We start from the raw sequence: 12,678 nt of genomic DNA, 5'->3' as shown, positions 1-12,678 counted from the left end.
GGGTGACAGGGGGTGATTGATGGGTGATAGGTGATTGGCAGGTGATTGACAGGTGATCAGTGGGTTATTACAGGGAAGAACAGATGTAATTAATGCACTGGTGAATTGATAAGGGGGGGTCAGAGGGCAATTTGAGCGTGTGGGCGGGTGATTGGGTGCCCGCAAGGGGCAGATTAGGGTCTGATCTGATAGGTAAAAGTGACAAGTGGTGATAGGGGGTGATTGATGGGTGATTGATGGGTAATTAGTGGGTGTTTAGAGGAGAGAATAGATGTAAACAATGGATTTGGGAGGTGATCTGATGTCGGATCTGTGGGCGATCTATTGGTGTGGGGGGGTGATCAGATTGCCCGCAAGGGGCAGGTTAGGGGCTGATTGATGGGTGGCAGTGACAGGGGGTGATTGACGGGTGATTGATGGGTGATTGACGGGTGATTGACAGGTGATTGACAGGTGATTGACAGGTGATCAGGGGGATAGATGCATACAGTAAACAGGGGGGGGTGGTCTGGGGGGGGGGGTCTGGGGAGAATCTGAGGGGTGGGGGGTGATCAGGAGGGGGCAGGGAGCAGGGGGGGGGGATAAAAAAAAAATAGCGTTGACAGATAGTGACAGGGAGTGATTGATGGGTGATTAGGGGGGTGATTGGGTGCAAACAGGGGTCTGGGGGGTGGGCAGGGGGGGGTCTGATGGGTGCTGTGGGCGATCTGGGGCAGGGGGGGGAGAAATCAGTGTGCTTGGGTGCAGACTAGGGTGGCTGCAGCCTGCCCTGGTGGTCCCTCGGACACTGGGACCACCAGGGCAGGAGGCAGCATGTATAATACACTTTGTAAACATTACAAAGTGTATTATACACTTTGTATGCGGCGATCGCGGGGTTAACATCCCGCCGGCGCTTCCGTATAGCCGGCGGGATGTTGCGGCGAGCGAACGGTGACAGGCGCCGGCGGAGGATCGCGTCACGGATGACGCGATCGCTCCGCCCATGCCCTTAAATGGACCGCCGCCTCTGTGGGTGAGGCCGTCCTGCAGGGCTCCACTTCCCCGCCGCCCCTGTGTAGTGGGCGGTCGGGAAGTGGTTAAGGAGGGAATTTCACGCCTTACATCCCGAGAAACCTGGTAGGAGTTGTCCGGAGTCCACTCCTCGGGAGGGGGGTACTGTGAGTAAACGCGGAAAAGCCGCCGTCTCTCGAGGTGAGGCGGCTGTTTCCGCGTCCAGCATGGCGTCACAACGCGGAAAAAACGCCGCATGCCGCATGGGCAGTGCGGCGGAATCCGCATTGGTAACGGCGGAATCCGCATCAGAGGCGGCCCCCGCATTAGATTCATTGCATGACAGTACTGGTGTGGCTGGGACTGATAGTCCACCAAGATTCAGACTTACACGCGCGCGAGCACAGAGGCAGAGTTTAAATAGCAGTTAGAAGGGTGTCGGCTGACCAGCTGGGTCAGCTGAAAAATTCCACTGCTCCCATTGGACCAGCAATTAGGGAGGTCCTGGAAAGGTCCTAGAGTATATATACTGCTGGTTGTTCACTTGCTCTTTGTCTGGCGTGCGATCACACATGTGGGAGCACCCAGATCCGTAGTCAGATCCGTAAGTGTGCCGGGACCAGCTGGAGCTGTAATCCTACACTTAGCTAGATTCTGTTGATAGCTAAAGTACTAGTTTGATTGTGATTATCTGTTATGACTTTTGCCTGCCTTGACCACCCTTCTGAACTCTGATCTTGTACCTCGTTATTTCTGATACTCTGTTGCCGAACCCCGGCTCGTTCCTTGACTCTGCTTCTGCCTCCTGATTTTGTACCCCGATATATCTGATACCCCGTTGCTGAACCCTGCCTGTACTTTGACTCCGCCTTTGCCTCCTGATCTTGTACTTTATCTGTCTGTGTGTGTACGACCTGGCTTGTCCGACCTCGAGAACCGACCTTACCGTTAGAGGCGGTTCCTCGCTCTGTTAGCGATCCTCCCTCCTGAGGGTCACTTTCAGATATACCTTCCTACTGTCAGTCTGACTCCTCCCGTCTTGGAGAGCTCAGGTCTGCGGAAGGAATCTGTGCAGTACTCCTTGCTGCATTGAGGCCTTGTCCTCTAAGTGTTACTGTTACACTAAACACTACACTCTACTCAGGTGAACAGAGGTTAGTTTGTATATCGGATTATCGGTGAGACTGCAGATCACTTATAATCTGGTATATATCTGTATTTCCGGTGATACTGCAGATCACCGGTAATCAGATACTCTCTGCACCCACCGATCGTTACATTGGAGTGCGGGGTGGGGTAAGCTGGGAGATGTTACAGTGGCAGGTTCTGTCCAGAGGTATGCTGCTCCTCTCATCACGTTCCAGGGGTAGTGTCACTGTCTATTTTTAATTGACAACAGCACAACACAGACTAGGCTTTATGACCAATTTACAAATGGCTGCACCTAGGTAAGCAAGAGATTACATTTTCATGTATCACTGTGGAGGGCAGATACATATCTATACTTATGTTTGTAATGTCAGTTATCTTTTAAATGATAGGTTCTCAACATGTGGCTGCCATACACCTGGGTTGGGTTTAGGCGGTACTTGAACTTCTCATAGTCAGATCCAATGGCGTTGCTAGCCCCAAAGATCAGTGGCATGTGCCCCGGATCTATTCTGGGGTGCCCCGGAAGTCCTCCAGGCAGAGTCAGTTGTGTTGCCTCAATGGTGAGCATGCTGGAAGCTGTTCAAACTTGAGAGAAAAGACGTGGGCACCAGGGCGCTTCAGCCAGCATTTATTGCACTTTCATGTGTAAAAACAATGTAGCAGCATAAACATGGTAACACCATCAGTTACTTCACCCGTCCAGATGACAACTGACACACAGAGCCCGTCCTCCCGACAATTGTTTCGCACCTGCCGGTGCTTGTTCACAGGGTTTTAGCTCTGCGGCGTTATACTCCAACTTCCATGCTGGAAGCTGTGGTGCATCAATCAGAATATGATGGGTGCTGTGGTGCCTCTACGTGGGCATGCTGGGTGCTGTGGTGCCATGCTGGGCCCTGTGATGCCTTTATGGGGGCCTGCAGGGAGCTGTGGTGCATCAATCAGAGTATGCTGGGTGCTGTGGTGCCTCTATGTGGGCATACTGGGTGCTGTAGTGCCATGCTGGGCCCTGTGATGCCTTTATGGGGGCCTGCAGGGAGCTGTGGTTCTTCTATGGGGGCATGCTGGGAGTTGTGATGCCTGAATGAGAGGCCCGTGGGAACATGGGAGGGGGTCCACAAGAAGGTCAGGGGCAGCTATGGGGAACTGCCAGATAACCTGGCGACAGGCCAGCCCACCAGGTAGAAAGTCAGTACTGCCAGCACAGAAGCCAGGTAACTCTGCCTAGCCATGTTTAAGTGATACTGCCTATTTATTTGATATGCTGCATTTTATTTTTTTGTTTTTTTAATTAATGGAGAAGGGCTCCATCCAACATTTTGCTAAGCAGGCCTACTTAGACCGCTGTTAAGTTCATGTAAATTTGGCTCTACCTATGACCACACCCATATCCTGGTGCATGGCCACACCCATTTTCTGGCTGGAGAGACCAAAAGTGCCCCGGATCTCTGAGGATCCTAGGTCAGACCTATTACTTTCATTTATAAAATGACAGCACATGTATAAATAAGCCCAAATAAGTATTTAGGTAAGTAAAAGCACAAAGGGACGTTTGAAAAAGTTTTATACCAAAGTAAAGAGGACTTCTAAAAAGCTACACCATATATCATGAGTAAGCCAACTTTTTGACACCCAAATTTTGGCTGTAAAGTGGGGAGTCGGCAGGGCCGGAGCTACCATAGGAAAAAATAGGCAATTGCCCTAGGGCCCCAGAGCCTGTAGGGGCCCCCAAGTTGTCCCTCCCCTTTCTTAACTGTTGCTCCCCAGGAAATCTGCAGAGTCTGTTAAGTTGGGAGGTGATTGGGGGAGCGTCAGCAGCCAGCTCAGGGGCCCAGGAGGGAAATTTGGCTGCAACAAAGGGCCTTTAATGACGCTTTTTGGTCGGGGTGGTGTCTGTTGGGGGGCCCCCAGGCTAATTTTGCCCTAGGGCCCAGTTGTTACTTGAACCGGCCCTGGGAGTCGGCCTGTTGAGAATAGAGATGGGAAGTTCGGATCTTTTCAATGATCCGGATGATTCGAATCGGATCATTGAAAAGATCCGGATCTTTGATCTGAATCTCGGATCATTTTACTACCGAAGCATTCGGGGGTGAAATGAATAGCAGGACAGGTCTTTCCCTGCTGTGGACAGGAAAAGGGGAGGGGGGTGGACACACAGAGAAGGGGAGATGGTGGACAGAGACGGGCAGGGAGTGGACAGAGAAGGGAGGAGGGACGAGCAGAGAGCAGAAATGTTTGCTTGCACACAATACCCACATGCTGCAATCATATGCTTTACATGTATTTCACCTATATGCTCATCTGTGTACTTTGAATGCAAACGTCGCACAGTGAAAGAAAGCATTCCCCACAGCATTCCCAGAAGATAAGTGCAGCTGTTTAGAGCAGTGCAGGAGGATCATATTGCCCTGCAATCACAGTGCCTGCAAAGTTACTGAGCTGTGCTGAGCCAAAAGCTTCCAATGTGTTCACTGTGCACAACTACGGAACAGACAGCCTATAATCAGCAGCACGTTATAGCCAGTACGTGTGCTCTACACACATCTGGCAGTGGCACTGATGTCCCCTCTCTCTCATCTACCTGTCCCTGGCTCCCCTCCAACAGAGCGATCCATCTCAGCTCTGCTTCCAGGACCCCGCTGCCCGCTGAGAGGGGGCGTGTCGCTCCTGGCCCCGCCCCTTTTGTGATCCGAATCACTCATTTTGATGATTCGGATGATCGATTCACAAAATAGATTCGGATCAAAGATCCGAATCGTTCATGATCCGGACAACACTAGTTGAGAATAGTGCTGTATAGGCGCATTGCTAGCCTGTGGTTCTGTTGCTGTGGAGGGGGAGGAGGAATGACAGCGCAATGTGCAATGGAGCGGTTTGAAATGGCAGGGGTAAGGAGAAAAATTTACTCGGACAAGACGATCCAGCAATCACTTTGGATCTTTTACCAATGCATTAGGGCTGCTGTACATTTGTTACTAAGTAATATATATTTATGTGTTCCAGAATTACTTATTCCTATAATGGCGTGAAGTCTGTAAGGTCGGTGCACACACAGCTTCAGGACCCTACCCACAACCGCGACGCACAGAAGGGATTGCCTAAGCAATTTGACAGGAAAGCTTATGTGTGAAAGACGGTGAATTAAACATCAGAGGGGCTCCATATTTTTCCGGTTTGTCCAACTTCCTTTAAGAAAAAAAGACATTTGTCCCTATGTGATGGGTGGGGTGACACAACCAAGACCATCACTGAAACCTGAAATGCACTGATAAGATTATGATGCTCCTCACTCCATGTGACCAGAGCTGGCCTTCTCTCTTGATCCCATCCCCCAACTCTGTCTCCACACACAGGTTTTGTAACTTTTTTTTACTAAAAGATAATCAAATAAAATGTGAGAAATGTGATTAAAATCAACCTGCAATATTCTATACAAGCTGCGTTGCTATTGGTCTGTGTTACCTGGAACCTGTAGGAAAACAAATGATGATCTTCCGTTTCCTGAACTGCAGAAGGTCTTGTTCCCCCCACTTTTACCAACCTCATGTTACTGCAACTGACCAACAGACACAAATTTAAATAAAGTTGTACAAAATCAGCTTTTGTAGCAAATATGGAAAGTGCTCCAAAGATCTTAAAGGGAAGGTCCGAGGTGATTAAAAACAAAAATCTACTTACCTTAGGCTTCCTCCAGCCCCTGGCAGCCGTCCTGTGCCTTTGCCGCAGCTCCAGTGGCTCCTGGTCCCCTCCTCGCCAGGTCGGCATCCAGGACAGCATCTACTGCGCTCCAGCGTGTGGCTCACGAAGTCACACTGACGTCATCTGGACTGTACTGTGCAGGGCCAGGCACAGAACTACTGCACCTGCGCAGTACAGTCCGGATGACGTCAGCGAGACTCCGTAAGCCGCAGCCTATAGCATAGTAGGCATCTTGCAGCGGAGGGGACCCCGAACCACCGCTGGGGAGCAGAGCTGCAGCGAGGGCACAGGACGGCTGCAAGGGGCTGGAGGAAGCCCCAGGTAAGTAGATTTTTTATTTTTAATCACCTTGGACCTTCCCTTTAAAGCAAGATTGCAAATTCCCTTTAAAGCGGTTAAAGCAAATTCCATTTACCAACTGCTCTGTGTTTATTATGCAGTCTACAACCTCACCCTGCATTGCAAGCATTTCAATATAATCGTGTTTCTGCTGTAATAAATCTTATCTCAGTCAGCCTGGCTCTATTTGGTACATTGTTGAGGAGAAGGAAGCCTGTTATCTCCCCTCCCACATTCCAGCTCCTCGCTGATAGGCTGAGGGCCGTTCAGTGTGACTAAAGGCTGAGAAGGGAGACGCTGCTGTAATACAACCTATGCTGTGCTCACTTGTTTACCAAGCAAGCTAGATATGACATTGCAGTTTCTAGGAGAAAAAAACAGTAAGGGAGGAAATTGCATCAGGATTGGCTTCAGTCAGAGGCAGCAAAGATGGAAAATCCTAGAAACAGTTTTCTCTTTATTCACTATAATAGGCCCAGTTCACATTAGCGTTCCCTGTCCGGATCCGCCTGATCGGATCCGGACCGTATACTGTACAAACGGAACGCACGTTCCGCATAGCATTGCAAAGGCTATGCGGACGTTCACATGCGTACGTTCCGTACAGTACGGAGCCGGACCGGATCCGGACTCCGGACACTTTTCCAACATGCGCTATTTTTTGGTCCGGCTCATCTGGCCCACGCACCCGGACCGGAGCCTGACTGCACCATCCAGATATAGAAAACCAATGGGAAACGGAAGCACAGAACACACTGGAGACAACACCGGACGCTCTACCCCACTTCCTATGCGTATCATAGCGGCCATTTTGGATGGGGACACATGGGCCCAGCATATCTGGAGTGGAGCAGTAGTGACACACGTGCTGGAGCTGTTTTGGCAGTATGTCGGAGGTGGAGGTGAGGCCTACAGCGGAGGACCTGATTCTACAAGTGCACCAGGTGCACCTTCTGCAGACCCCAACAAATGTTAAGGTTTTTTTTTTTTTTCTTTTCCCCCACGGATCCGGATGGCAGCCTGAAGCAGTCCTGATGCAAACGGACTGGATCCGGATCGGAACCGCACGGTTCCAATCCGGATCAGCTCCTGATACGATCCGGATCCGGTCCGTTTGCATGCCAAAACGCAAGTGTGAACGGGGCCTAAAATTCACTGAAATCAAAATGTGGACAGTATAATACATGTGTTATGTACCGGTAAGTAGAACAAGTACTTATCTACTTATTTATTTCCTGGGATATTCATGAGCATGACTAGAAATCATTGGCCTCTAAACAAATCCCCCTCTCCCCATAGCATAGGGAGTCACAATTATTTCTCACCCTGTAACAAGTGTGGCCACCATTGACTCTGCAGCAAGTGTGGTCACCTTTCCTCTCCCTCATAACAAATCTGGCCACCATTCCTCTCTCTTCCCCATATTGAGCATCCCTTCATCTAATTGCCCACTCCTGTTCACTCAAAAAGCATTGCTGAGCTGGTTGCCGCCTCTTACCCACTGCAGCCTGGGCTCTGATTTAACTAATGAGTCACTCTCCATACCATCCGCAGTGCAATGTGGCCCTGTACAAAAAATGCATGTGTTACGCATTTTGTAGCGGTGGAGAAAGGCGGCTCTGTTAACTTCATATTGGATTGGGCCATACCACTCTGTATCCCACTGCGGCCAGCAATCATGCCAACCGGTGTGCACCACTCTGCACTGCTGCCAGGGTGAACCAGCCTTCCTTCTCACACTGGGCCTAGACAACACTATACATACAGTGGCTTGCAAAAGTATTCAGCCCCCTTGAAGTTTTCCACATTTTGTCACATTACTGCCACAAACATGAATTAATTTTATTGTAATTCCACATGAAAGACCAATACAAAGTGGTGTACAGGAGAGAATTGGAATGAAAATCATACATGATTCCAAACATTTTTTACAAATAAATAACTGCAAAGTGGGGTGTGCGTAATTATTCAGCCCCCTTTGGTCTTAGTGCAGTCAGTTGCCCATAGACATTGCCTGATGAGTGCTAATGACTAAATAGAGTGCACCTGTGTGTAATCTAATGTCAGTACAAATACAGCTGCTCTGTGACGGCCTCAGAGGTTGTCTAAGAGAATATTGGGAGCAACAACACCATGAAGTCCAAAGAACACACAGGTCAGGGATAAAGTTATTGAGAAATTTAAAGCTGGCTTAGGCTAGAAAAAAGATTTCCAAAGCCTTGAACATCCCACGGAGCACTGTTCAAGCGATCATTCAGAAATGGAAGGAGTATGGCACAACTGTAAACCTACCAAGACAAGGCCGTCCACCTAAACTCACAGGCCGAACAAGGAGAGCGCTGATCAGAAATGCAATCAAGAGGCCCATGGTGACTCTGGACGAGCTGCAGAGATCTACAGCTCAGGTGGGGGAATCTGTCCATAGGACAACTATTAGTCGTGCACTGCACAAAGTTGGCCTTTATGGAAGAGTGGCAAGAAGAAAGCCATTGTTAACAGAAAAGCATAAGAAGCCCTGTTTGCAGTTTTCCACAAGCCATGTTCAGGACACAGCAAACATGTGGAAGAAGGCGCCCTGGTCAGATGAGACCAAAATGGAACGTTTTGGCCAAAATGCAAAACGCTATGTGTGGCAGAAAACTAACACTGCACATCACTCTGAACACACCATCCCCACTGTCAAATATGGTGGTGGCAGCATCATGCTCTGGGGGTGCTTCTCTTCAGCAGGGACAGGGAAGCTGGTCAGAGTTGATGGGAAGATGGACGGAGCCAAATACAGGGCAATCTTGGAAGAAAACCTCTTGGAGTCTGCAAAAGACTTGAAACTGGGGTGGAGGTTCACCTTCCAGCAGGACGACCCTAAACATAAATTAAGGGCAACAATGCAATGGTTTGAAACAAAACATATCCAAGTGTTAGAATGGCCCAGCCAAAGTCCAGATCTAAATCCAATCGAGAATCTGAGGCAAGATCTGAAAATTGCTGTTCACAAACGCTGTCCATCTAATCTGACTGAGCTGGAGCTGTTTTGCAAAGAAGAATGGGCAAGGATTTCAGTCTCTAGATGTGCAAAGCTGGTAGAGACATACCCTAAAAGACTGGAAGCTGTAATTGCAGCAAAAGGTGGGTCTACAAAATGTTGACTCAGGGGGCTGAATAATTATGCACATACCACTTTGCAGTTATTTATTTGTGAAAAATGTTTGGAATCATGTATGATTTTTGTTCCACTTTTCTCGTGTACACCACTTTGTATTGGTCTGTCATGTGGAATTCCAATAAAATTGATTCATGTTTGTGGCAGTAATGTGACAAAATGTGGAAAACTTCAAGGGGGCCGAATACTTTTGCAAGTCACTGTACATAGACATATGACTATGGTAGGGATTTGACTGTGACCCCTCTGAGGAACAGATAAGGTAATATGACAATACACTCTATACAGTGCCATAGAAGATGTTGGTGCCATATAAATACTAAATAATAATAATTACATTTCCAAGAGGCAGCTTCTAGGTGGTCATTTCACAGCCTTTACTTCACACCTTTCTCAGCAAAGAAAGCTCTTTTCCTTTGAAAGAAAGACATTTTGTATCAGGGTGATTCCATTTATTGGCTAACTTAAAAAAAACCAAGCTTGTGGCCAATAAGTCTTCTTGAGACTATGTTCCAGTGCAATACTCTACTGGTACTTATTTTCCTCTGAAGGAGAGATATGACTGTCTGTTCTGCATTTGGAGATTCCATATGAAAATCCTTTTATTGGAAGAAGAATCTTCTTAGGTCTCCAGTTACCTCAGAGAGACAAAAAGGAAGAAAACCAGAAGTCTCTAAATGTAGTATTCAAGTAAAGATGGCTGGCACTTCTAGGTCACCTATAAATAATCACTCAGTAGGTTAGGCTAGACTATTTCTATATAATCATCTCTGCTGAGGTATTCACAATATCCCTGATGATCGCTTTCCTAGAAAAAAAAAACCAGTGCTTTTATCCAGTGAAACTGGATTTAGTATGGGAAGAATGTTGGAGACACCCAGCAAAAGAAACTAGATGAAAAGAACGTGAGTGTTACTTACCTCCTAGTTCATAAGAAAGCAACCATAAAAGAGACAAAAATTGTTTTAGGTTTAGGAAGCGCTAAAAACATCAAGTTTCTCGATTTGAATCACATGCACTATTTGGCCACTAGGTGGAACTGTAACCCTAGCAAGCAGGTATTGCTCTGCAAAATATACTTTTTTGGGGGGGAAGGGAGGTAGAGATTCCTACAGATAAAACAATTCTTAACACTTTTATGGTTGTTTTTTATGAACCAGAAGCTACAGAAGGTAAGCGTAGCTGCTGTCCCTAAGGAGACTTGAAGACTGTTTAAAGAAGTTGAAGATCGATGGATTGTCTGTGCAAATTAGCTGAACTATCTGCATTTTTGGCTGTCTAATGCCTTGGAGATATGCTGGACTAAAATTGAGCCTTATTCTCATATTGCTAAAAGTGGATTAACTGCATGAGCCCCAAATTGCTTTGTTTGCTTGCATACATGCTGACATCAAACCAAAAAACGTTGGTTCAGGTAATACCTTTCATGTCTTACTGTACATAGTTTATTGCAAGCCTTTAAAACTTTACATACTTGCATATTACCCGTATTTTTCGGAATATAAGACGCACTTTTTCTCCCCCAAAAGTGGGGAGAAAAGTGAGTGCGTCTTATATTCCAAATGTTTGAAATTTCGTATTTATATGGTGCCCGAGGCAGCACGTGCGGCCATTTGTCCCTCTCCTAAGCGTGGCCGTGAAGTGCTGGAGTTGTTAGCCGCTGGTCAGATGCGGCTGCAGAGCGGCAGATAAGCCAGGATACCGTGGCCATGATCTCAATGGATGTCGGGGAGAGAGCTGAGTTCAGCCTGCTTGGCTGATGGCTGGAAGTCTGAGGCATGCTATTAGTGCAGAGCGCAGCGGGAAGCATTATTACCGATCTGGGATCCAGCCGACGAGTCCTCCATCTGCTTCTGTATCTTCAATACCGGCGCGCGCTGATCCCCGTCTTGTAACTTCCTGGTCTGCTGCTCTCGCACTGCGTGACCTCGGCGGCTCACGTGCGTCAGGGTCACGCAGTGCGACAGCGGCTGACCAGGAAGTTACAAGACGGGGATCAGCGCGCGCCGGTATTGAAGATACAGAAGCAGATGGGGGACTCGTCGGCTGGATCCAGGATCTGTAATAACGCCTCCCGCTGCGCTCTGCACTAATAGCATGCCTCAGACTTCCAGCCATCAGCCAAGCAGGCTAAACTCGGCTCTCTCCCCGACATTCATTGAGATCATGGCCACGGTATCCTGGCATATCTGCCGCTCTGCAGCCGCATCTGACCAGCGGCTATCAACTCCAGGACTTCACGGCCACGCTTAGGAGGGGGACAAATGGCCACAGGTGCTGCCACAGCTGAGACCCACCAGCACCCAGCTTCTGCAACATCTGCAGCAAGCTGCTCTGGCTGCGACCTGGACATTACCCTCTTGCCTTCTTCAGCCTCTACTGCTGGTGCTTTGGATGGGCACTGATCCCACAGCCCACTCCACTGGCCCTCTCCCACATGGACACCTGCTCCTCAAAATTGTAAGACTTGTTACCTTTACCTATCCCTACTGTCTGTACATTGTTGTATCTGCTTGTAATTTCGTTGCAGATTCTGATTTCTGTATAAATATTAATGTAGCTGTAATTAGTAGTGCTGATTAATGTAGGTAAATGATGTGGTTAATGGAGCTGGTGGGGATGGCAGGGGTTGGTGTAGCTAATGGGGCAGCAGGAGTTACTGTAGGGTAGTTAGTGAGGCAGCAAGGTTTTACTGTAGCTTAGATAGAGCTTGGGGAGGGGGGGAAGATCCACAAGACGCTCCTGCACCATGGACGCACCTAGGTTTAATGTATTATTTTTTTCCCTCATTTTTATCCTCTAAACCTAGGTGCGTCTTATATTCCGGAGCGTCTTATATTCCGAAAAATACGGTAATTAACCTTACGCCTGTTACCCTGAAAGCGATTAGTTAAGTTTAAATACATCAATACTTGACAGTATGACTTAAGCTAAAACTTGTTCTGTTGAGTTTTTCATACAGCGAATAAGGGTTGGAACTAGGTATGATCAATGAGATGCAAATCATTTCCCAGTGCATTCAAATTTCACATAAATGTTTTGCAGTTTTAACTTGGACCAATAAAAATTGACAGGAAGTCAAATTTCAAGCAGCATATAAATTACATGAAATTTAAATTTAAGGAGAAATTATTTATATCCTATTGATCATCCCTAGTTGGACCGTTTTAATTGCTACCTTTTGACTTGTTCAAGAATTTTACCCAACTATGTATGTGGACAGGAAGGAAACATTCTGCTCTACAATGGAAACAGACATAAAAAAAAAGGAAAGAAACAAAAGAGGTCCTAAGCATTTTACAAGTTTATATTAGAGTTGTTCTGTGAAATTCATC

General features: G+C 47.5%; 1 protein-coding gene across 1 annotated transcript in view; it reads left to right on the top strand.

The window, feature by feature from the left end:
- Positions 1-5,493, top strand: part of LOC137533805 (claudin-10-like) — a 38,349-nt gene extending 32,856 nt beyond the window's left edge. Inside the window, exon 5 of the mRNA XM_068255051.1 lies at positions 5,149-5,493. Coding sequence (XP_068111152.1) covers positions 5,149-5,275 — 127 coding nt within the window. The 3' untranslated portion in view covers positions 5,276-5,493. The remainder of the gene's footprint in view (positions 1-5,148) is intronic.
- Positions 5,494-12,678: the final 7,185 nt, after the last annotated feature.

Source organism: Hyperolius riggenbachi, chromosome 10 (genome assembly GCF_040937935.1).
Source record: "Hyperolius riggenbachi isolate aHypRig1 chromosome 10, aHypRig1.pri, whole genome shotgun sequence".
NCBI lineage: Eukaryota > Metazoa > Chordata > Amphibia > Anura > Hyperoliidae > Hyperolius > Hyperolius riggenbachi.
The sequence above is the reverse complement of the archived record's forward strand: the minus strand, read 5'-3'. Positions and strand labels throughout refer to the sequence as shown.